Consider the following 23,281-nt stretch of genomic DNA (forward strand, 5'->3'; position numbering starts at 1 on the left):
ATAATTTGATGCAATGAGTATTAATAACTAATTAGAAGTTTTGGTACATCACGATCGGATTCAAAAATTGAAAATAGTGATTAGGATGTAACAAAAAAAAAACATAATTTTAAGTTAAAATGTAGATGAGACATTACTTCAATCAAACACATTTTTTTTTTAACATGCCTATTAAAAACTTTAAAATGATTCATGTGGACATACATTTCAATTATTCATCATAGTCATTGATTATATGATCTTGTACACTTGGCCAATAATCTTTAAAAAAAAATGATGCTCAGCTATTTTTAAATGCAGATCCAATGACAAAAATATAATTATTTTGTTTTTAACAGTTATATTTAAATTTAAGAATGATTAATTATAATTTTTTTAATCATTTACTATTATAATTTACTCCGTAATCATATTCAACTTAAATTTACATAATCGCCCCATTAACTGATTCTCCATTAAATTCATTGAAGAAATTGTGAAAAATTATGTCTCACTAAGAAAGGAGGTATGGGTTTCAAGAATCTTTATGCATACAACCTAGCCATGCTAGCAAAGCAAGGGTGGAGACTTATCTCAAATCCTCAGTCCCTTATTGCTCAATTGTACAAGGCTAAATATTTTCCAAATTGTTCGTTCTGGGAGGCAGAACTAGGGGAGGATCCATCCTTCGCTTGGAGGAGTATTGTTGAAGGTAGACCGGTTCTCAAGGCAGGTGTTAGATGGAGAGTTGGGGGTGGTACACAGATTAGTGTCTGGAAAGATGACTGGATTCCACGTTGCCCTCAATATCTCATTCAAAGGCAACCTAATACCATGGTTGCAAAAGTAGCAGACTTGATAAACTCAAGTAATCGCTCATGGAAGACTGCTTTGGTACGAACAATTTTCCATCCAAATGTTTCTGAGCATATTCTTGCTATCCATCTTAGTAGATGTGCTATAACAGATAAAATGTTTTGGAAGCCAGAAAGCAGAGGGGATTTTACAGTTAAAACGACGTATTTGATAGCAAGGCAGCATGTTCTAGGGGATGTATTGGCTACTACTTCAACAGGTGATCAGTTTTCTAAACTTTGGAGAGAAATTTGGAAGGCCAAAGTACCGAGTAAAGTTCAAATCTGTGTGTGGAGAGCTTGTCACGACTTGTTGCCTACAAAACAACGTCTACTAACAAAGGGATATGATGGAGAGACATGATGTTTATTTTGCAATCATCAAATGGAGGACTTAGTCCATCTGTTTTGTAAGTGTCCAGTGGCTATTGATTTCTTCTCTGCTTCTTCTTTTAATTTTCAAAATTCTCTGTTACCAAATCTAGTATTCAAAGAATGGATGCTAGAAAGGGCAGTAGGTTTGAAGGAAGTTGTTTTTGAAAGACTAATGATGGGCATATGGGCTTTATGGAAGAATCGAAATAGTATGCTATGGGACAATAATTCGAAACCGGCTACTGCTTTGTTCCTAAGCTCAATGACTTGGCTTGATGATTTTAAACAGGCACGCTCATCTACGAGTGTGAAGCAGCAAAGTGTGCAACCAAGTTGGACCTCTGCACCCAATGGCGGAGCTAAGATTTCAGAATGGGGTGGGCTGAAATTTTTTTAATAAAAGTTTACTAATTCTTGCAATTTTTTTTTTTAAGTTTTACAAACCACATATTAAATTAAACACATATCAAACAATCAAATAGTTAACTAATTAAAAGAAATTAACATTATAACATTTGATAGAAGTTCGAAAACAAAGTCTAAGACAAAAAGAACATACCTACTCAAATTGCATCATACGCTCTTGAATAGAAGCAAAATCTTTAATTATTGATCAGCAAAAACAAGCAAATCTATAATCCCAAACCTTAATTGAAAAAGAAAAATATAATCTAAGAAAATGATAAAGAATCCAATAATAATGACCCGAGTCAAACGATGATCACTTGGTCAAAAAAAAAACTATATATATACCTAGGTTGAATCTTTTAGGGTTTTCGGTGAAAGCAAGCAAGCGGCTTTGATTCAAAGCCTTTGAAGATGTCCTGGGGTTAATTAGATATGTATATATACCTAATATACCAACATCACAACACAGCTACGCCTTTCAAACAAAGTCAGAAAGCTAATATTATAGTATATTGATAAAGTAGCAATAGGCTAATAGTTAGGGCTGGGCACGGTCCCAGACCGGCACCGGTTTTACAGGGACCGGGACCGGGACCGGCAATGTCAATTCGGGCCGGTCTTGCAATTGTGGAAAACTGGGACCGGGCTAAACCCGGACCGACACTAGGTTTATAGGGACCGGGACCGGAACCGGGACCGAAAGTCAAGCTTCGGGCCGGGACCGTAGTTGCATATAACAGGGACCGAGATAAACCCGGACCGGGACAAAAACCGGCCCGTTTTTCGGGTTTTCGGTTCCAGTCAATCTTTGCATCACTGCTGTATTTTGCTGCTTGACCTGCTTCTGTTTAAAGAGTATAAAGAGTAATGGTGAAAATAAAACCAATAAACCATTCTGCAAAGTGCAATCTGCACTAGCAGCAAGGCTGCAAATAAATCCATCTTGCAAATAACCATTCAATGATTTCAATCAACACAGTTACACAGCAAATTCACCAACACATATTGTCTTAACAACATAACAAATTAAAAACCAAAACAATGTTCAACAAGACAACAAGTGAACAACCAAACTTCCATCAGTTCCATGCTGCCATGCTCAATGCCATGCAGCTGCTCCTCTAGTCCTCCTCTGCTCCTCTAGTCCTCTGATGAGGTTGCCATCAAGTTATGAATGTATGTTCCTGCAGAAAAAAAGGCAAATGATTCTTAATGTAAACCACAAACACCAAATTTTCTTGACAGGTCATACAACCTAGCTGCAGATTGATACTCCCTGCAGATTGATACCTGTTTAATTATTATTCCTTAACTTACATAAAATAATAAAAATATGCAGAATGACAATATCAAAATTTCCTTTCTATTATCCTATGAATGGTACCAAAATACATTCGATACATATATCAATACAACCATAAAGTTTTACTAGATCTCTCGTCACACAAAAAAATCCAGCATTAGAGTAATCCTATTAGAGTAATCAGCATTAGAGTAATCCTATTAAAAAAATCCAGCATTAGAGTAATCCTATATCAATACAACCATAAAGAAAACCAGCATTAGAGTAATCCTATTAAAAAAGTCCTTGAAGACCAATTCAAAACAGCTTTTCGGTGGACCTCTAACATGCAAACCAAAAAGGAATCTCAAGTCTGCTAACCTTGAAAAGTTGGTGGCAAACAATCTCAGCTGCACACTTGATATGCTTCCTTGAATCCTCCCCCCGACGTGTCTTTCATCCAAAGACACCACCATCTCTATCAACCTGCAACATTAGAATAGAACTGAATAAAACCTTAAATTTGCACAGTTCACGCACTCAACAAGAAAATTGAAGGGCAAAAAAATAAAATAAACAATGGATCATCATATTAACAAATAGAAAGACAGAACCAAACCAATTAACTAAAACAAAACCAAACCAATTCCCACAAACACCAATTTTCCATTGAATATATAACCAAGTACTACTGCAGCGGGCAACAGAAGTAATGTTGGTAGCTGTGTTCATGAGAGACAAATAATGTTAAGAAAGCCATAAAAGGAACCAAGAAAGCACAGCTGTGAGCTGTGTAATGCACATAAGGTATACGAGTGCAAAAAGAATAGTAGTCTTTTTCTGCATTTTGAATTGGGTTAACCTAAAACGCACGACGCACCCACTACCCAGTACTGGAATTCAGGAAGTATATGAATTTAGATCCACCACTTTTCTTAATCTAGCACTCTTTGCTGGTGGTCATTTTGAGTTTAGACCCACCACTACCAAAAGAAACGTAGACAAAACATGAATGAAAATAAAGTACGACTGCAGTTTTAACGTACCAGTGCTGTCGCTTTGATGACAGTATCACGGCTATGGCCAGCTATTAATGTTCAACAAACCCACATGCAACCACAAACCACCAGATCTGCCCGTGAAGGCTGAAACCAAATCCCACAAATCAAACTCATTTCTGCACCAAAATCCACTCCAAAACCAGAAATCCACCAAAACATAAAAGAATCGAAGAGAAGAGAAGAAGAAGCAGTAGTACCTGGAGAGGAGATTGGGCTTGCCGACGCCGGAGTCGCCAATCAAGACCACCTTGGGGTACCTGGGAGGCTGGGACAGAGACGCAAGAGACCGATTGTGATTTGTGAGGGTTGAGAGGCAGAGCCGCAGAGGTGAGGACTGAGGAAGACCAATTGTGACTTTGTGAGAGGCGGAGTCGCAGAGAGCCAGAGAGTTGAGGGAGGAAGTGAGGAAGTGAGGAAAATTAGGTTAGTTTACTTAACTTAATAATCACAAGTGGTCATGTCCATACTAACACAATGAACTTCCAATAATTGGAAGACACGTATACAAGCTCGGTTTTTTCGGTCCTTGCAGTCACCGCAAGTCAAGAACCGGACCGGACCGGCACATTGAGTACAGGGACCGAACCGGCCAAGCAGTCACGCAAATCAAGAACCGGGACCGGACCGCCACGCTGAGTATAGGGACCGAACCGGCCCGAAAACACTTAATTTCCTTCTAAAACCCGGCCCGAACCGGCCGGTCCGGATCGGTCCCTTCCGGTCTTTCGGTCTTTCGGTCATTTTTGCCCACCCCTACTAATAGTGCGATGGGACTCATGGATTTGATTAACTGATTAAGCAATTGTGAATTAAAAATAAAAAATATATGAATTAAAAAAAGAAGATGTGCAAAAGATCATATAACCAAGAGGAATAGAGGATGAGCTTCTACCTGAAGAGTGAAGAGGTCAAGAGGGAGAACGTTGGTCGACAGATTGGACATAATACCACAAGTTTTTCGTCTGAAGTCTGGGAGACTGGGACTTATTGATTTTGGAGAAACATTGAGAGAAAAAAGAGAAAAAAAAATTGGCCTAATTACTTAAATAAAAAAGATATTTTTATGGGATTATGTCTTTTAAAGCAGAATAGAAAATAAAATAAAATCAATACTTCAAGAAAAGAAATAATATATATGTGACTAAAAAAATATATGTGCCAAGTTTAATAATATATGGGCTAAGTATAAAAATTTGGGATGGGCTAGTTTTTAATATTTAATTTGTTAAACTAAAATTAAGCTATTAAGTAATGTTTTTTCAAAATTTGGGGTGAGTTGTAGCCCACCCGAACCCGTGTGTAGCTACGCCTTTGCCTACACCAGGTAATCAAGTCAAAGTCAATGTTGATGGTGCTTTCTTGCCATCACTTTCTCATGGAGGCCTGGGTGGAATTGCACGGGACTCTAAAGGTCAATTTCTAGCATGCTTTGCTCAATGTGTGCAGCATATTACCTCAGCCAAACATGTAGAGTTACTCGCTATAAGAGCAGGACTTGATTTTATTCAACAGCTGCAACTTAGCTTGACTATTGTCGAGACTAACTGTCTTGCAGCAGTACAAGATATATCATGCAATGGAGCTGCACTTTTTGAGTATGGCAGTATAATTGATGATATTAAGGTAGCATTGCACAGTTTGCGGGGAGTACAAATTATATATGCTCCTAAGAGTTGTAACAAAGTAGCCCATCAGCTCGCTAGTATTGGCTTTGAATCAAATCAGCATGAGACTTGGCTCTCTCAAGTCCCAAGCTGTACGATTGATGTATTGAACCATGATTGTAACTCCTTGACTTAGTAATGAAATGCATCTTGAATTTAAAAAAAAAAAAAAACAAATTACCGATTCAAATCATAAGTGAGATCGACCAACAAATCCGACACTAACCACATCAGATCAGACTGATTTTTTTGTTAAAAAAAAATCATATTTCGATCCATTGACACGTTTAATTGGGCCATGAGAAGAACACGTGCTACTCGAATCGGTAATTGGGTATTGAAATAAAAGACCACTCTCGAGTATGAAAACTGCAAAAGCTTCTTAAAAAACGGTCCAGCGCAGGCCCACAGTCTGGAACAGGCCCAAAGAGCCATCAAAACCAATTGGTCTACACTATAAATACCTGGCCTCAAACAATGTAGGGTTTTCTATCGCTAGGGTTTTGTCTGCAAGCCGCTGCTCGAGTCTCCGAGAGCGAAAATGGTAAATCTCGGCCACCTCCGATCTCTCTTTTTCTCTTTGCCTGTGTACTCAGCTCGATCTTTCCAGCCGTTGATTTGGTAGCTTGTCTGATCTGGACCGTTTGATTTTTTTGCAGCCGTCGCACAAGACCTTCATCATCAAGAAGAAGCTGGGGAAGAAGATGAGGCAGAACAGGCCCATCCCTCACTGGATCCGCATGAGGACCGACAACACCATCAGGTAAACAATCCAATACGACACCGTGTCTGTTCCGATATTAAAAATGGATTCTTTGCCTGTCTCTAATACGGCGTCGTTTTGTGTGTGTGTGTGTGTTCAGGTACAACGCTAAGCGCAGGCACTGGCGCCGCACCAAGCTTGGATTCTAAGGTGGATATTCTAAGGTGGATGGCTGCTGCTGCTGCTGCTGCTCCTGCTTTGGGATTGGGCTTTTGCTCTTTTAAGATTTTAATTCGAGAGAGATAGACTTGGTAATCTTTTTATGTTTAATCAATTTGGGAACTTTGTGGTAGTCCCATAGCAGAGAATTTCGATGAGATTTGGTGATGGATTTGTAGTTTAATCGTATTTTAAGTAATGGGGTGGACCCACCTTTGAATCATTTTGAGTTCATCGTGTCTATGCAGTTCCATGTTTTACTTAGTTTATGTTTTGATTCTATATGTGATTTTGTGTTTTATGCAGTAGTAGTTTTCTGTATGATCGAAAGAGTAGTATAGTTTAGTGATACTCGCTGCGTGATTCCCATTTTGGAGTCTGCAACTACCATGGTAGTTTCATTCAGGCTTAGATTTTGAACCTAGCAACTATTTCTGTTAAGGTCTTTCATTCGGAAAAGGTAGTATTAGTTTGATATATCCGAGCAGAGTGCCACAGATAGTAATGTTGAACCAGTGATATCTCTGATTTGAGCCTTGTTTTTCCCTTTACATCATTAAGATAAGTTGGTGTAGCATGTAGGACGGAAGGTGAAGGACAAATGGATGGAATCTGAACCTCGGTTCTAGTAGTGCATGTATCGGTGATGTTCTAGCCTGCTTGCCATGTTGTTTGTGAAGTGAGATTTGTTATGACTTGGCCCTGATTGAGTGAACCCTGTTGACTAGTATTGCTGGTGTGCACAAGTCAGGATCAGATTAGGTGATCAGAACTACTGTTAAGCTAGATGTCTTGTGTTCTGTTTGATGCACAAGATGCATTAGTTGGTGTAGCTCATTTGCAGGTACTATAAATTTAGGTTTGCTTATTTTGTAGCTTAGACATAGAAGAAGCGAAAATATAGGCTATCATGAAGTCTTTGGATAGGAATAGGGTTTGGGTGCTTTTATGGTAATGCTAACAATTTTTGTTGATTTAATGATTTGTCCAATCTCATCATCTTGCTTGTCTTACTGAATGGGCACAAAATTTGTTTGATATTTTTATACCGCAAGAAAAGTGTAGCAATTGTTTGTGTTCCTTTGCACAAATGAAGGCCTGATTATGTATGGTTATCTTTACATTAAGAAAGTATGGTGTATGAGTTGGGAACCTTTTGTGAGCATGAAATGTTAACGTTGTATATGAAGTACTTGTTGCCATATATGTTTGAAGTACCTTGTTGTCATGAATCGGGATGAATTATCTGTACGTAATGAAAGTTGGTGGTGAAAACTGGTTGCTACCAATGGTATTATAAAAGAGCGAAATGTCTGTCACTATAAACAGTGAAACTTTATTACCATGGAAATGACTGCCAGTATAAAACCTGGCTGCTATGCGTAGCCAACAAGCCTGTGTTTCTAATTAGCTGGTGCAGCTGTTTGGATGGACAGCTGCAGCTATCTTACATATTCATTGGTTAGCAAAAGCAATAGGGTGGTGGTAATTTTCTCGACTATCAGAACTTTTAAAAGTAGTTCCTGGATAAGAAAGGACTATAAAAAATACTAGTTAACGTACCCAAATATAAAAGAACTCTATGGTTTTACGAGTTAACGTACCCCAATACCCGGATATGTTAGCCCCCTACTCCAAATTGAGATGAGCTTATGCCAACACAAATTATGGAAAACGGAAAATAAGATGAGCTTTGTACTCGTATAAGTGTATAACATATAACAGAGAGAAAATAGGGGAAATGGAAGTTTATTACAATATAAGTTTCCGTATATGACAACAAATGGCAGGCACTACTAACCGTATACAGCTTGGAATCCATGGACACTCCCTGACGTACGTACAGAAAAAAAGACTCCTATATCCATGCAAATAACAACGACGCTCAACAGTATAATGTAAAGAAGGAGAGCCACAAACAGCTCTAACAAACTCTTCCCGACTTCCGAGGAATCAGGCGGCCCTCCAATTCCATCGTCTTCCTCTGGTATAAAACCAGAGGAGGTCGCAGAAGCAGAACTCACACCATCGGGAAAAAATAAAAAAAAATAATAAGGGTCCGTAAAGTTGGACAAATCACATTTCACCTTTACTTTCACCCATATTCTCTCCACCTCTCTCCACTCCTCTTCAGAAGCCAGGCTATGGCGGATGAGGAGGCCCAGTAAGGGAGGTGCCTAAAAAGAGAGAAGAAGACAAGGAGAAGAGCCTAAGTAGTTGTTGTTAGACGACAGAGACTCAAAGAGGTTCTACGTACTTTTTCTTTTTTGTCTTCAGAAAAAATCAACCATGGCCAATATCTCCTTAGAGGACGTGAAAAAGGAGAACGTCGACCTTGTAAGCTTCGAGTTCTTCTGCGTTTTATATTGTTGGTTTTGTTAAGGATTGAATATTAATGGAGCTTGTGAAAATGTGTAATGCAGGAGAAAATCCCGGTGGAGGAAGTGTTCGAGCAGCTGAAATGCTCGAAGGAGGGGTTGAGCTCAGAGGAGGGCACGAAGAGGATCCAGGTTTTCGGCCCGAATAAGCTCGAGGAAAAGAAAGAGAGCAAGGTTCTCAAGTTCCTCGGGTTCATGTGGAATCCCTTATCATGGGTGATGGAGGCTGCTGCAATCATGGCCATTGTTTTGGCCAATGGAGGGGTACGTATGCATGCAACTAAATTTTGTGATTTGAAATTAATTAGATGTTTTGTAGTTTTGATTTTGTGCAGTGAAAGTTATGGTGTTTGACAATGGATTGTGAACAGGGAAAGCCTCCGGATTGGCCAGACTTCGTCGGTATTGTGGTGCTTCTGATCATCAACTCAACTATATCATTCATCGAAGAGAACAATGCCGGCAACGCTGCTGCGGCTCTGATGGCTAGTCTAGCCCCCAAGACCAAGGTTCCTTTCTATATCCATATTCATCGAGGATATTAATGCATACATGTGTTTCTTAATTAGAACTAAATTGAAATTGAAATGTATGTAGGTGTTACGGGATGGAAAATGGGGTGAGCAAGAGGCAGAAATTTTGGTACCAGGGGATGTGATTAGCATCAAGTTGGGAGATATAGTCCCAGCTGATGCTCGTCTCCTGGAGGGCGATCCCTTAAAGATTGACCAAGCTGCTCTCACTGGTGAATCCCTACCGGTCACCAGGCACCCCGGGGATGAGGTCTTCTCTGGATCTACATGCAAGCAGGGCGAGATTGAGGCCGTTGTAATCGCAACTGGAGTCCACACTTTCTTTGGCAAGGCTGCACACTTGGTGGATAGCACCAACCAAGTTGGTCACTTCCAAAAGGTATATATGATGGCTTTTTTTTGTTGTTGTTGGTGACCGATGCATGTCAAGCATTTTGATTCAGCCTTTGAGTCCTTGGAGTATGACATATTGGATTGTGTTGACAGGTGTTGACATCCATTGGTAACTTCTGCATCTGCTCCATTGGAGTTGGAATGGCGATTGAGATACTGGTGATGTACCCCATTCAGCACAGGGCATATAGAGATGGTATTGACAATCTGTTGGTGCTCTTGATCGGTGGTATCCCCATTGCCATGCCAACGGTCTTATCCGTGACCATGGCTATTGGGTCTCACCGCTTGTCACAGCAAGGTGCCATCACCAAGAGGATGACAGCCATTGAAGAAATGGCAGGAATGGATGTCCTTTGCAGTGACAAGACCGGAACCCTCACCCTCAACAAGCTTACCGTCGACAAGAGTCTGATTGAGGCTAGTGCCAAAGCATTGTGGTTATTATGTATGGTCCTCTTTATAATGTCAGTGCTTAGTTGTTCTGATGTAATTGTAATTGCAGGTGTTCCCTAAGAACATGGACAAAGACACAGTGGTCTTGCTCTCTGCCAGGGCTTCCAGGGTTGAAAACCAGGACGCAATTGATGCCTCAATTGTTGGGATGCTAAGTGACCCCAAGGAGGTACACATGATCAGCCTTTAGTTAGTGTTTTCTATCTTGCACCATGCATGTAGTGATTGAAGCAATTGCAGCTTTACATTGATCTATTGGTGACTAATTTTGTAGGCAAGAGCGGGGATCACTGAGGTACATTTCCTGCCCTTCAACCCTGTCGAGAAGCGCACAGCAATCACCTACATCGATACCAACGGCGACTGGCACAGATGCAGCAAGGGTGCTCCTGAGCAAGTAAGATATCGAGTCTTATTGTACCAATTGAGTCACTTTTGTAGCTGAATTTTCAACATTGACATCTAACTGTTTTACATGTTCACCAGATAATTGACCTATGTGCCCTTAAGGGAGAAGCGAGGAAGAAGGCCCATGAAGTCATTGACAACTATGCTAACCGTGGTCTTCGTTCATTGGGAGTTGCACGACAGGTGAATAAATAAGACAACATAACTATTACCCAGTGGTGTTCATTGTATCCAGAGTTAATGAATTTGCTGAAATGCTTAAATTGGATTCTTTATCCATCTACAGACAGTATCAGAGAAGACCAAGGAAAGTGCTGGTGATGAATGGGAGTTTGTGGGTCTATTGCCTCTCTTTGACCCTCCAAGGCATGACAGTGCTGAGACTATCCGCCGTGCTCTTGAGCTTGGTGTCAATGTTAAGATGATCACTGGTGACCAACTGGCCATTGGAAAAGAGACTGGTCGAAGGCTTGGCATGGGCACCAACATGTATCCTTCATCTACCCTTCTTGGCGAAAGCAAGGACGAGTCCATTGCTTCAATTCCTGTGGATGAGCTCATTGAAAAGGCTGATGGATTTGCTGGAGTCTTCCCTGGTAATTATATGGTTTTTATTAAGCATAATCAAAGAAAGAAATCATAAACTAATTCAATTTGGGCATGCATATATGCAGAGCACAAGTATGAGATTGTTAAGAGACTGCAGGAGAGGAAGCACATCTGTGGTATGACCGGAGATGGTGTGAATGATGCCCCGGCTCTCAAGAGAGCAGACATTGGCATCGCAGTGGATGATGCAACTGATGCAGCCAGGAGTGCCTCGGACATTGTACTGACTGAGCCAGGACTAAGTGTTATTGTGAGCGCCGTCTTGACAAGCAGAGCCATCTTCCAGAGGATGAAGAACTATACCATTTATGCTGTTTCCATCACAATCCGTATTGTGCTGGGATTCATGCTTCTTGCTCTCATATGGAAATATGACTTCCCACCATTCATGGTCTTGGTCATTGCAGTCTTGAACGACGGGACCATCATGACCATCTCTAAGGATAGAGTGAAGCCATCTCCTCTGCCTGACTCCTGGAAACTCAAGGAAATCTTCGCCACTGGAGTTGTCCTTGGTTCCTACATGGCTGTCATGACTGTGGTCTTCTTCTGGCTTGCACACAGCACTCTCTTTTTCTCTGTAAGTTCAAAATGTCACCACTAAAAACCTTAACTAAAAACCTTTATTTGAAACAAATGCTAATACAAGTTTCAACTATTTATAGAAAATATTTGGTGTGAGACCTATTGAGGACCTTCAGCTTAACTCAGCTGTCTACCTCCAAGTGAGCATTCTCAGTCAAGCACTCATCTTTGTGACCCGATCAAGGAGCTGGTCCTTTGTTGAACGCCCTGGTACCATGCTTATGGTTGCCTTTCTTGCAGCGCAGTTGGTTAGTGGCTTATTTATGTCCATTGACCAAACTAGCTTCATAAATTTTGTCATCTTTAATAGTTTGCTGATCACCATCTACACTTCATACATTACCTGAGCTTCGTACTTTCATCTGTTGTTTAGGTGGCTACCCTCATTGCCGTATATTGTGACTGGGGCTTTGCCAAAATCAACGGTATCGGATGGGGATGGGCAGGCGCTATCTGGGTCTACAGCATTGTCACCTATTTCCCTCTCGATATCTTCAAGTTCCTGATCCGTTATGCATTGAGTGGCCATGCCTGGGATAATGTTGTCCAGAACAAGGTTTGTTTCTAGCTAGTCTTGACATTGTCAAATCCTTTTGTCATTCTCTTCATGACTATTTAATCTTGTTTTGTGCAATGTGCATGTTTTGACTAACTATCAAGACTGCCTTCACAACAAAGAACAACTATGGAAAGCCTGAGAGAGAGGCACAGTGGGCATCGGCTCAACGTACACTCCATGGTCTCCAGGCTCCTCCGGAAATGTTCCATGGAAGCCACGGGGATGATCAATCCATGGCCGAGCAGGCCAAGAGGCGAGCAGAAGTTGCTAGGTAAACTAATAACCAGACCAGTTTTACAACCACTAATGTATACATCCCAATCAATGCTATAGCTGAAGATTTTGATCAAAAGGGCATCCATATTTAACATGATGCTTCTTTGTAACCTCATTAGTTAAATTAAGGGTCTCTACAGATGTTTTGTATAATCCAATGCCCATGTGTATATATATGAAAAGATACTGGGAATGAGAAATTGTCACATTAGAAAATAATCTCATTTAAGACTTGATTTGAAAAACTTAGACTGCCATACATGAGAGTTGCATTCATTGATTTTGTACATATTACATATACATCTGCAGGCTGAGGGAGCTCCACACCTTAAAGGGGCACGTCGAATCTGTGGTCAAGCTGAAGGGGCTAGACATCGACACCATCCAACAACACTACACCGTCTAGAACACTTCCATCACGAAAAGGATGAAGCTATCAGTACCATGTATAGGGAGGGTATCAAGGATCGAAAGGGCGTAACTAGAGACAGATGTGCTAAGAAGAAGCTTTGCTTATGATAGTTCTATAAACTCTTCTTCTTCTTCTTCTTTTGCGCTTCTTGTAAGCTTATAGTAGTTCTATAAACTCTTCTTCTTCTTGTTTTGCACTTGTAACATGAAAGTATAGAGGGTGATGTGCTGGATAAAACTAGACGATGAGATTTGTCCAACTAGATTTTGGGGAATGAAAAACTAGACCTCTTTGAGATATAATGAAGTTTACTAGTTATATTTAATACGTTAATCTACTTTCATGGAGATATTGTGGACACATATACATAAACCCACTACCATATGTTTGTCTAAATTGTCCAAAAAAAAACATGCATTGCAAGACAGCAAGACTCTCTTATAGTCATACTAATATGTAGGCAACAATAAAAGCGTCATCACCAAATTTGAGCGGCACAAAGAGGAGTGTTGAAGAATGTTGACTTTAGTGTGCCTTGTCAAACTAGGATTACTTCTATAGTTGTAATAGGAGAGAATTCTCAATTCAAGTTAGAATATGAATCCTTGTATTCCAAGATTATGTATTTTGTAATCCCTATATATAAGACTCCTATTATCAATGAATAACATACAATTCTCTCATCAATCTCTCTTGCATCCTATTTTCCTACAACATGATCTCATTTTTCTAAAATATTTTTCCCTTTTTTATTTAAAAAAAAATTGTAAAAAAAAAAAATTGAGTTATAATTGGTTTTCAGTCCAACTAAAGACCCAAAAAGTCGTTTGCGATAGCACGGGGTTGTGCTAGCAATCTTCCCCATCTACTTTCCCTTTCTACCTTTCTCACTCATTAACTGACACTTGTCATCTTATTTCACTCAAAACTATAACATTAATGTTTATCAAGCTGACTTTTGTATTTTCCGAATGTACCCCTAATTATTGCACAAATTAATTCTTATTTTTATTTAAATCTCTCTCTCTTTCTCCATCTGTGAACATGTCGTCCTCCTGACCTTCTCCTCTTGGTCTTCCTCTTCATCTTCCTCTTCCTGTTCCTATTCATGTTCCTCCTCCTCTTCCTTTTTATTTGTATCATTCTTCTTTGTTCAATACCAATTCTTGATTGGTTCAATACTCATCTTTTGGGAACAATTGCATAGCCCAGATTAGAAAAATTCTTCGTCCTCCTTCTCCTCCTTTTACTTTTTCTTTGTCTAATCTTCTTTGGTTCAATACCAATTCTTCTTTGGTGCAATTACTAATTTTTCTTTGGTTCAATACCTACCTTCTAATCAATTGAATAACCAAATCAAATAAAACTTTCTAAACCAAATAAAACAAAAACAAAAAGTTTCCCACACCCAGATCAAAAAAAATTCTGCGCACAATACCAAATACCAACTTGAGGTGTGGGTTCAATTCTATTGACAAATCAAAAGAAAAATTCCCACACTCATAAACAAATTTCCCACACCCACAACATTAGGAAAAAAATAAAAGAAATAATGATCGAAACCCATAAACCTTCATTGTTGTCTCAGCATTCTTTGTACTCAAATAATGTAGTTTGTATTAGATTCTAGGTTTTAAACAAAATTGGATTAGAGATGAATAATAGGTCATCAATCTCCTTTAATCATAGTGATTTATTAGTTGATATGATCATCTGAATTTGGAATTTGTATTGAACGATGAGAATGGGGAAGAATTTCTCGGGAAAGGAAGAGATGGGAGGAAATCAGCTATCCTCGATAAACCTATACCAATTATGTCACTGATCCTATATTGCAACACATGTCCATTCATTTAACAGAGATTAACACCGTTAATTTTATTCTTTATCAGTTTTACTTTTTTATTACTGATTACGAAGAACAATTGGGACTCTAACTCTTCCTCTTTCTTTTCTATCGGTATTCTTCCTCTCTTCTTCTTTCTCTACATCTCTGCAAAAAAACTCAGTACCATTTGTTCTTGTTGAGAATATATACATCTCACATGGGAAAAATGAGACATTGCTTATCAGTTTATAAGAGTTTGGGCCACTCTATCAATTGCCAATTCGTTTTGGATGTGAACCTCAAATTACTTTATCATGGTATCAGAGCAGGTTATCCCATGTGTGAATGCTTAACCGCCACACGAGGTCCACGTCACCTAATATAAATTGTTCAAGTGTATAGCTTGAAAATTCGCCACATGTGCGGGGGCGTGTTTAGATTATACATCCCACATGGGGAAAATGGGACATTGCCTATGAGTTTATAAGGGTTTGGGCCACTTCATTCATTGCCAATTGGTTTTGGATGTGAACCCCAGATTACTTTAACATGGTATCAGAGCAGGTTACCCATGTGTGCATGCCTCATGGCCACACGTCACCCAAAGTTGTCCATGTGTATGGCTTGAAAATTCGCCACATGTGCAGGGGCGTGTTGAGAATATGTACATCCCACATGAGAAAAATGAGACTTTGCTTATGAGTTTATAAGATTTGGGCCACTCCATCCATTGCCAATTGGTTTTGGATGTGAACCCCAGATTACTTTATCAGTTCCATCAATCCAACAATCTCCTTGTTTTTTCTTTGAAAAATCTAACTTCTCACGAAAAACGCAAAGAGCACCTAACTTCTCACAAAAAATGCAAAGAGCACAAGAACAATGGCATACCCCATTCCCACCCTGCTTTGTTTCTCCATTCTCAGAAACAAAGATTGAATTTTGAGTCTGATCCATAATCCAAAATCTAAAACCCATAAAGAGGAACCCAACGGAGAAGTTTGATTCTGATCCAACAGTGGTGGCCAAAGCAACAAAGTTGAAGGAGTCACAACACCCAAACTATTGATCGGGATAAGGAGACTCTTGCTGCTCTCAAGGAATTGAAGCTGAGGAAGAGATCGTTGTCTCTGAAGCAGTGGGAATGGGGTGTGGAATTACTCCGAAATTCTTCAATTCTATCATAATCTCTCAAAAGGTAAGAAAGCTGGGGAGATGAATAGCTCAGAAAAGCTTGTTTTCCTCGACAAGGAATTACCGAGAACTGGCACATGGGGAGATGAGTTGATCTAATTTATTCCAAGGGAAATTATCGTTTAACTTTTATCTTTCAGTAACAATAACGGTGTTAGAGTTCAGTTAAAGGCAAGTATAGGTGGCAATAAACCAAGGCAGTGACAGAATTGGGATAGGTTTATTGGGGACATGTGATTTCCTCTCGGAAGGGAGAGGAGAAAATAATTTAAATAGAATGAAAGATGAAAAATAATAAATTCATTGATATGCAATAATTAGGGGTACATTTGGAAAATAAAAAAGTCAATTATAGTTTTAAGTGAAATAAGAGGACAAGTGTCGGTTAATGAGTGGGAAAGGTAAAAAGGAAAGGTTGATAGGGAAGGTTGCTAGCATTCCTCCACAGAGTTTTGTCTCAAATAAGGCTAAATCTGAAGCAAGTGTCAAAACACAAATTTATTGAAAAATGAAGTTTATGTTTGAAACATGCGTCAGCCATGGAAATCCACTCAATGCATCGAAAAGTAACACTCTAAATTGTTAAATGGCATGAATTAGACGATGAAGATCTTGAGCTCTGACCTCAGAAATTGCATAAAGTATCCAAATTCATAATATTTTTAACGCTTAAAACATTTTAGCAGGTTGAACTTTTTCACAAACGAGTTACCATGTGTTCATTTCGTGTTAGCGAATTGATATATTAATGCTCCGGATATTAAATAAGTCTTACCAAGTTGACATACAAATTACCTGCTTCTTAATTGTGTGAATTCAACCTGTTTTATCTTGTGGATTTCGAATCAAATCGTGTCAGTGGGTGGTAGTAAAACTAATTAAATCAAAGCCTTTTACTGTGTCTCGTTCCCGCCGGTTCATTTCCCGCCAGCAGCCACCAAACTTATTAAATCAAAGCCCTAATTGTTCAAAATCTACTTTACCAATCTCTCTCTCTCTCTCTCTCTGTGCGCCAAATCGCTCTCTCATGGCGACTCAGAAACTCACAGACTATGAGCGCAAGAGGCTCGAGAACATTCGCCGGAACGAGGAATTGATGGCTTCCCTGAAGCTCCAATCCATGGCTACCCAACTCTCTGCCTCAACCAAACGCCCCAGGTAATAATCCCTCACACCCTCCAGGCTCCAACTCTATGCAATTCACCATTCCTCTCAAAAACCCGATTTTTATTTCTTCAGTAATTTGAAAAGAAAAAAAATCCCAAATTCTGATTTCTAGGGTTGAGACCAAATCGTACAAGGTCAATTCGGAGAAGCAGCCCAAGACCCAGGACCCAACTGTTATCAGGCGTTCTCTACGCACCAGAGGATTGCCGCCCGATGCGAAAGGACTAGGTGGTGATGGTGGTGATGACTCTGTGGTGAAGACCCTAGAATATGTAGACCCTAAGGCATCGGCTCGCAAATTGGGTCCTCTTAGTATGAGAGATGTGTATAGCGGAGTATCAGATACAGCTCTGATTGAGGCCATTTTGGGTGTTGAGAAGAAACCCCAATTGGGTTTGGAAGTTAAAGGTGAATTTGGGGGTTGCAAAGAGGAGAGATCAAGTGGTGCATTTATCTTAGTTGGTGGGGTTAGTTGTGATTTGAGTAAGAAATTAGAAGAAGGAGGAGTTGAGAGTGATTTGAAGGTGGAGTCTTTGACTCTGAATGAGGAGAATGTAGCCCGAGTTGTGCCGGGGAATGTCATGAATGTGAGATTTTTTCCGAGTACTAGTTTGAGGATGGTTGTGGTTGGGAATAAGGCTGGGAATGTTGGATTTTGGAATGTTGATTCTAAGGAAGGGGAGGAAGGTGGGATATGTATGTATCACCCACATTCTGGTCCCATTTCGGGGATTTCTGTTCACCAAGATTGCATGTCAAAGGTAACTTTAATTTCTTAACGTTTCTTTGTATGGTTTCAAATTATTTGTCATTTGAATATAGTTAACTTCATTAGGCTTTTGGTTTATAGTAGATTTCATAAATTGTCTTGGTTGGAATGTTGCCAGTTGTTCCATATGCATCCAAATGCTGAATTTCTGACTGACTAATGACTTGGAAACTGAGTTTGATTATGATAAGGCAACAACTCCTTTGGCACTATTTTCCTGCACTCTCAGGTTTTGATGTTATAGCTTAACATATGATTGTTGAATTAAAGTGCAGATCTTTACTAGTTGCTATGATGGGTTTATCCGATTGATGGATGCTGAGAAAGAGGTGTTTGATCTAGTATATTCAAGTGGTGAGACTATATATTCTCTCGCTCAACAGTCAAACAATGCAAAGTGTTTATACTTTGCTGAGGGTCGTGGAGGTATAAGTATGTGGGATGAGAGAACAGGAAACATCTCAGCCCAATGGAGTCCGCATGATGATAGAATCAATTCCATAGACTTTAACTCAGAAAATTCAAACATCATCACCACTAGTTCAACAGATGGAACTGCCTGCATTTGGGATTTGAGATGTATTGATGCAGATAAATTCGAAAGTTTGAAGACAATTGGCCACAAAAGGGCTGTGCATTCTGCCTACTTCTCACCTTCTGGAAGGTCGCTAGTGACGACAAGGTGACTATATTCTGTTGTTATTAAGAGGAATATCTTATGTCCCTACTGTAACATGCATGCTAGAATGAATTCATCATGTGCTTAACAAATACAGTTTGCTATATATTTGAGATCAATGTTGATCAACATGCACTCGTAGGCTTTATGAGTATGTTAGCTTTTGTTGTTTCCTATCTTATAAATGCTGTTTATGAAATGTTAGGGATATGTGGTTCCTAACAACTTCCTGATTTTCATGCAGTCTTGATGACACAGTTGGTATATCAAGTGGAGTTAATTTTGAGGACATATCAATGATATCCCATGATAATAATACAGGCAGATGGATTCCTAAGTTCAAGTAAGATTTCTACCAGATTTTCATATGCTGATGTAATTTTTCTTCGTCTAAATCTTCTGTTTTTTATAATCTGTCTTCATTTATTACATTTTGTGAGCTTTATGTAAAACCCTGAGCAGTGTTTCAATTACTTTGACTTTGGTTATGTACATCTTCTGGAAAGTATTATGAGCATGAAAGGGAGTCTCTTTCTGATTGCTATTAACACTTTGCACATGTGGTTTTTGAATATGTACAGTACTAAATTTTGCTAACATGAAAAAGGGATTGCTTTCTGACTTGAACACTGCGACAGGGCAATATGGGGCTGGGATGATGCATATGTCTTCATCGGAAATAAGAATAGAGGAATCGATGTTATCTCCCACCTTCAAAGAAGAGCAGTTTTCACTTTAAAGAGCCCATACATGTCTGCAATTCCGTGTAGATTGGCTGCTCACCCTTATAATGTTGGGATGCTAGCAGGAGCTACAGGTGGAGGCCAAGTTTATGTATGGACATTGGGATAAGAAACTCAGCATCGCTCAACGGACTCTGTACTTTTATAATTAGGGCAAGCATGATCAGCTTTGTACCTTTAAGTTGTTCTTACTGTTGGTTTTCGCTTGAGTTGAGCTTTGTTGGTATTCCATAGATTCATTTTTGAAGAGCTTTTCTATGAATAGTTTTTGCAGGTTCTAAAGCATATGTCATACCTTCGTAAAACTCAACTAAAAGGAAAAAACAAGACCCCAGAAAAATCTATGAAACAAAGTCAAACAAGTGCTGCTTGAAGAAACACATCCCATAACACAGAATGCACCAGATAACCCAAGTGAAAATCAACCATTTCAAGATAATAACTATCAACAGATAATAGGAATCTGACTTCTGCCAAGAACACAAAGCACTTTCTAGAGCAAGAAAGTAATGGGCAAATTAACCTCCAAATGCCGAGTCAAAATTCCATCACTAGAATGTGTCAATTATTGTTTTGTTCTTTTCCAAGAGGTTAATTCATATGGAATTAATTCTTCATTACACGAAAGCACAGCTTGTGCCATCAACTTCCCAAGCCAACCATGGTACAACAATCCCCTTGAACCAAGCCCTCCAAATAACCAGTATTTGCAAGTTTGATTTTGACCTATAATGTTATTGACACAACCCAAAAGAGGAAGTGACCCATGAGGAGTGAGTGGTGGCATTGCCCTAAGGCCAGCCTTGGCTCCAATAAAGGTCCAATCTTTTACAACTGGATAAATGCTGCATGCCTTTGGTAGAAGCTCTTTAAGGGCTTCTGTAGCTTCATCCGCAGATACATTTGATGATGAATTTCTTGATTTCCATTCCCATGTTGAGCCCATATACAAACTACGAGGTCCTTGGACAGCAAGCCAAGCATCTGACAATATTGAGGGGCCAAAGCCTGGATACTCCCCTCTTCAACACAGAATTTTAGACAGATGAGTCGTATATATAGAACACAGGATAGTTGAGCATTTAGATGCTAAACCAAAAAAATCTAAGTAATGTCAATTGAGATGTGAAACTCAACAGTCCAAAGTTATATTTTTAAAGCCTGTTTGTGTATAAATATAGAGTATGAAAAAATGCTTTTACCCCATGTTATCAGGAAGCTGCAGATGTGCAACGACACCTCTGCATGTCCTCAATGGAAGCCTCCCAGAGAGCTCAGGAAGCAGATCTGCTTTGGCTCCTAGACATACAATTACTGCCTGGTATTCCCCTGATGTTAAATGTAATCAAATACTAACAAGATAGGAAATATAGAAGCTCTAAAACTGTAGAACCATTTAAAACTACTGCATTGCAAGCTGACATTTTCAGAAGAACAGAGAAACAAAGAAAGAAAGAGAGATGCCAAGAATCATTTATGATAGATGCACCAACTTGGGAACCACTTTGAATAACTTAACTCTTAAATGATGCACTGTAATGGGCCTAATGGCCATGCCAAGTTCAGAAACAATATAGATGGGCTAAATTCAATAGTTACTTATAAGGAAGAAAGACTCAACTCACCATTTCAAGGATATCCTATGCACCTCATCTTGGATTTAGATCTAAGTTTCATTTTCGTGCTTGGCAAGAAGATCATTTTAGCAAATAATAAAAACCTAATTATATATCTCTTTAAAAGCTTTTAGGCTAAGATGCATGTTTAGGTATACCCTCAAGGCTCATCAATGCAAAGGATCACTAGGAAAGAAGGGCTAATCCTGGCAAATAACTATAAAGCTTCTGAAATGATGAAAAATGCATGTAAATGGAAATACAATGTCACTCATTGAAATTATGGTCTATCGACTCGATTCCAAACACACAGACAGCCGTAGCAATCATAAGAGATTATCTTGTAATGTGAACTACAAGACAAGATTGAGCACAATACAATTAGATACATATACAAGAGTGCTGAGGAAGTACAGAAGATAAGCCTACATGGTATTGTGAGTACCTTCTAAGTCTAGCAGTTTGTGAATGGAGTCCTTGTGCAAATGCAATTCTTTTACCCCCAATCCAGAAGCACAAAGTTCTTTCACCAAAGTTTGACATGCTAAGAAGAGTGCCTGGAAATATCACCATGAGTACAAAGAGTCAGAAAAAAGCATGAATATTAACTTAAAAGGTGAGAAAAGGGAAATGGCAAGAATAAACCAAATAATCAACAGTTATTATTCATACATCGAGATAGCGTTGAGGATGGACATTAACAGCTTCAGGCATATAAAAAGACGTATTGAACGGTGAACAGATGCCGGGTACAAGATTTTGGGCACCATCCTCGTCAATGGTTTCTATTCTGCAACTGGCAAGGCCATTCTGGGCATTCTTATAACATAAAGAAAATATGAACATTAATATGAGGTTGGTTTGATTTATTCATCTTGATGAATCGTAAAATAAAGAAATAAAAAAACAAAAGCTTCATTACATCTTTCAGCACCATCATGTTCTTCATGCTCAAAGCTGGTCTCAAGATGCCTCTGAAGCAAAGAAATACAAACCATGAACATAAGCTAAACTAATGCAGAGCTAGATGAACAAACCACACTTAACCCTGAACACAGTAATCAGTAAAGGAGGCAGTCAATAACAATTCTTCACTCTCATAATTTCCACAATTTCAACAAAATCCTATTCAAATTCGAAACATGCCATTTCGACTACATTTTGTCATGACTTCCCACAATGCTCATTTTTCACCAAAAACCGTTGGACTATACCACACGATTTTCGGCCAAAAACGCATGTTCTTATTTTCTCACCAAAATCATCACACTCTCTAAGTATAACACTCTCTAAGTATAATGTTTAAACACTTATCGAATCAACGAAACTCAAACATCTCAACCCGATTTTTTTTTACTATTTTTTCAAAAAAAAAAAAAAAAATCTAGCATCTTAGAATTTGAGGAAAGAATGCTACCTTCTTCTAACAATGGGAGCATCATCGGAGTTTGGAGGCACAGCTGCTTCGGCGACGTTCAAGAGTCTCAGAGCCTCGTCCCAGCACTCGGCGGCGCGCCAAAGCAGCTTGGCTTTGGGAGAGTAAGGGTGAAGAAGGCCGCCGGAGACGCCGGAAGCCCCGCCGCCGATTCCGACTCCATCGAAGACGTCGATGCGGAGATTCGAGTCCTTGGGACACTGCTTCAGCAAGTGGTAAGCGACGGAGAGGCCGGCGAAGCCAGCGCCAAGGACGGCGTACCGAAGACGAGAAGGACTCAGAGAATGAGAGAAGAGATAAGGAGAAGAAGAGGAGGGAGATGGAGTTAAAGCTGAGCCTACTGGTGTCCGCATTGGAATCCAGGCTCAAAGTTCGGGTTTTCGGTCGTGCTTTGGATAATACCCGCGGTTTTTCAGTAGGGGCGGTTAGACTTAACGGTGTTTGTGACTTTGTTCGAAGGTTCAAAGATCCGTTTCCGGATTCGAGTGACCCAGCAAGACTGGTCTGCCACTGTCATCTGGGTTTTTGTTTTTGGGCCCAATTCCATGTAGTGGATTGTCATCTATGTTATGTTTTGGGCCCAATTCCATTTCGTAGACTAGACTGGTCTGCCAAATTATTCCATATAGGAAAGAGCGGTGAGCCAACAAACTTTAGCACTCGGTGCCGAGCCAACAAACTTGATTGAGTTGATTC

General features: G+C 39.5%; 4 protein-coding genes and 1 long non-coding RNA gene across 8 annotated transcripts; 3 read left to right on the top strand and 2 right to left on the bottom strand.

Annotated features, from left to right (window-relative positions):
- Positions 1-2,526: 2,526 nt before the first annotated feature.
- On the bottom strand, positions 2,527-4,344 carry LOC112190823. The gene is made up of 4 exons (XR_002932613.2): positions 4,157-4,344; positions 3,945-4,043; positions 3,280-3,384; positions 2,527-2,800 (listed from the first exon to the last, which is right to left on the bottom strand). It is a non-coding gene; the product is annotated as an uncharacterized LOC112190823 (long non-coding RNA).
- A 1,691-nt stretch (positions 4,345-6,035) lies between these two features.
- Positions 6,036-6,786, top strand: LOC112188070 (60S ribosomal protein L39-1). Its single transcript, XM_024327092.2, has 3 exons — positions 6,036-6,167; positions 6,283-6,386; positions 6,487-6,786. The coding sequence occupies exons 1-3, from the start codon at positions 6,165-6,167 to the stop codon at positions 6,533-6,535; spliced, it is 156 nt and encodes a 51-aa protein (XP_024182860.1). The 5' UTR covers positions 6,036-6,164; the 3' UTR covers positions 6,536-6,786.
- A 1,767-nt stretch (positions 6,787-8,553) lies between these two features.
- On the top strand, positions 8,554-13,479 carry LOC112188069 (ATPase 8, plasma membrane-type). Its single transcript, XM_024327091.2, has 14 exons — positions 8,554-8,882; positions 8,969-9,187; positions 9,295-9,432; positions 9,521-9,835; positions 9,943-10,269; positions 10,355-10,474; positions 10,580-10,702; positions 10,792-10,896; positions 11,000-11,309; positions 11,388-11,902; positions 11,988-12,155; positions 12,281-12,463; positions 12,568-12,737; positions 13,052-13,479. The coding sequence occupies exons 1-14, from the start codon at positions 8,835-8,837 to the stop codon at positions 13,146-13,148; spliced, it is 2,838 nt and encodes a 945-aa protein (XP_024182859.1). The 5' UTR covers positions 8,554-8,834; the 3' UTR covers positions 13,149-13,479.
- A 3,626-nt stretch (positions 13,480-17,105) lies between these two features.
- LOC112187995 (WD repeat-containing protein 76) lies at positions 17,106-19,792 on the top strand. 2 transcript variants are annotated; one of them, XM_024326985.2, is made up of 5 exons: positions 17,106-17,334; positions 17,477-18,104; positions 18,388-18,794; positions 19,036-19,134; positions 19,430-19,792. In XM_024326985.2, the coding sequence occupies exons 1-5, from the start codon at positions 17,204-17,206 to the stop codon at positions 19,641-19,643; spliced, it is 1,479 nt and encodes a 492-aa protein (XP_024182753.1). In that variant the 5' UTR covers positions 17,106-17,203; the 3' UTR covers positions 19,644-19,792. The 2 variants fall into 2 exon arrangements, with proteins under 2 accessions (XP_024182753.1, XP_024182752.1); XM_024326984.2 differs by having other exon boundaries at positions 17,109-17,334; positions 17,456-18,104.
- Positions 19,793-19,940: 148 nt separating this feature from the next.
- Positions 19,941-22,996, bottom strand: LOC112186879 (tRNA 5-methylaminomethyl-2-thiouridine biosynthesis bifunctional protein MnmC). 3 transcript variants are annotated; one of them, XM_040513807.1, is made up of 6 exons: positions 22,568-22,996; positions 22,085-22,124; positions 21,823-21,969; positions 21,596-21,707; positions 20,737-20,863; positions 19,941-20,556 (listed from the first exon to the last, which is right to left on the bottom strand). In XM_040513807.1, exons 1-6 carry the CDS (start codon positions 22,936-22,938, stop codon positions 20,100-20,102), a joined length of 1,254 nt encoding a protein of 417 aa, XP_040369741.1. In that variant the 5' UTR covers positions 22,939-22,996; the 3' UTR covers positions 19,941-20,099. The 3 variants fall into 3 exon arrangements, with proteins under 3 accessions (XP_040369741.1, XP_040369740.1, XP_024181192.1); XM_040513806.1 differs by having other exon boundaries at positions 21,823-21,960; positions 22,073-22,124; XM_024325424.2 differs by having other exon boundaries at positions 22,073-22,124; positions 22,568-22,995.
- Positions 22,997-23,281: the final 285 nt, after the last annotated feature.

This window comes from Rosa chinensis, chromosome 2, assembly GCF_002994745.2.
Source record: "Rosa chinensis cultivar Old Blush chromosome 2, RchiOBHm-V2, whole genome shotgun sequence".
Taxonomy (NCBI): domain Eukaryota; kingdom Viridiplantae; phylum Streptophyta; class Magnoliopsida; order Rosales; family Rosaceae; genus Rosa; species Rosa chinensis.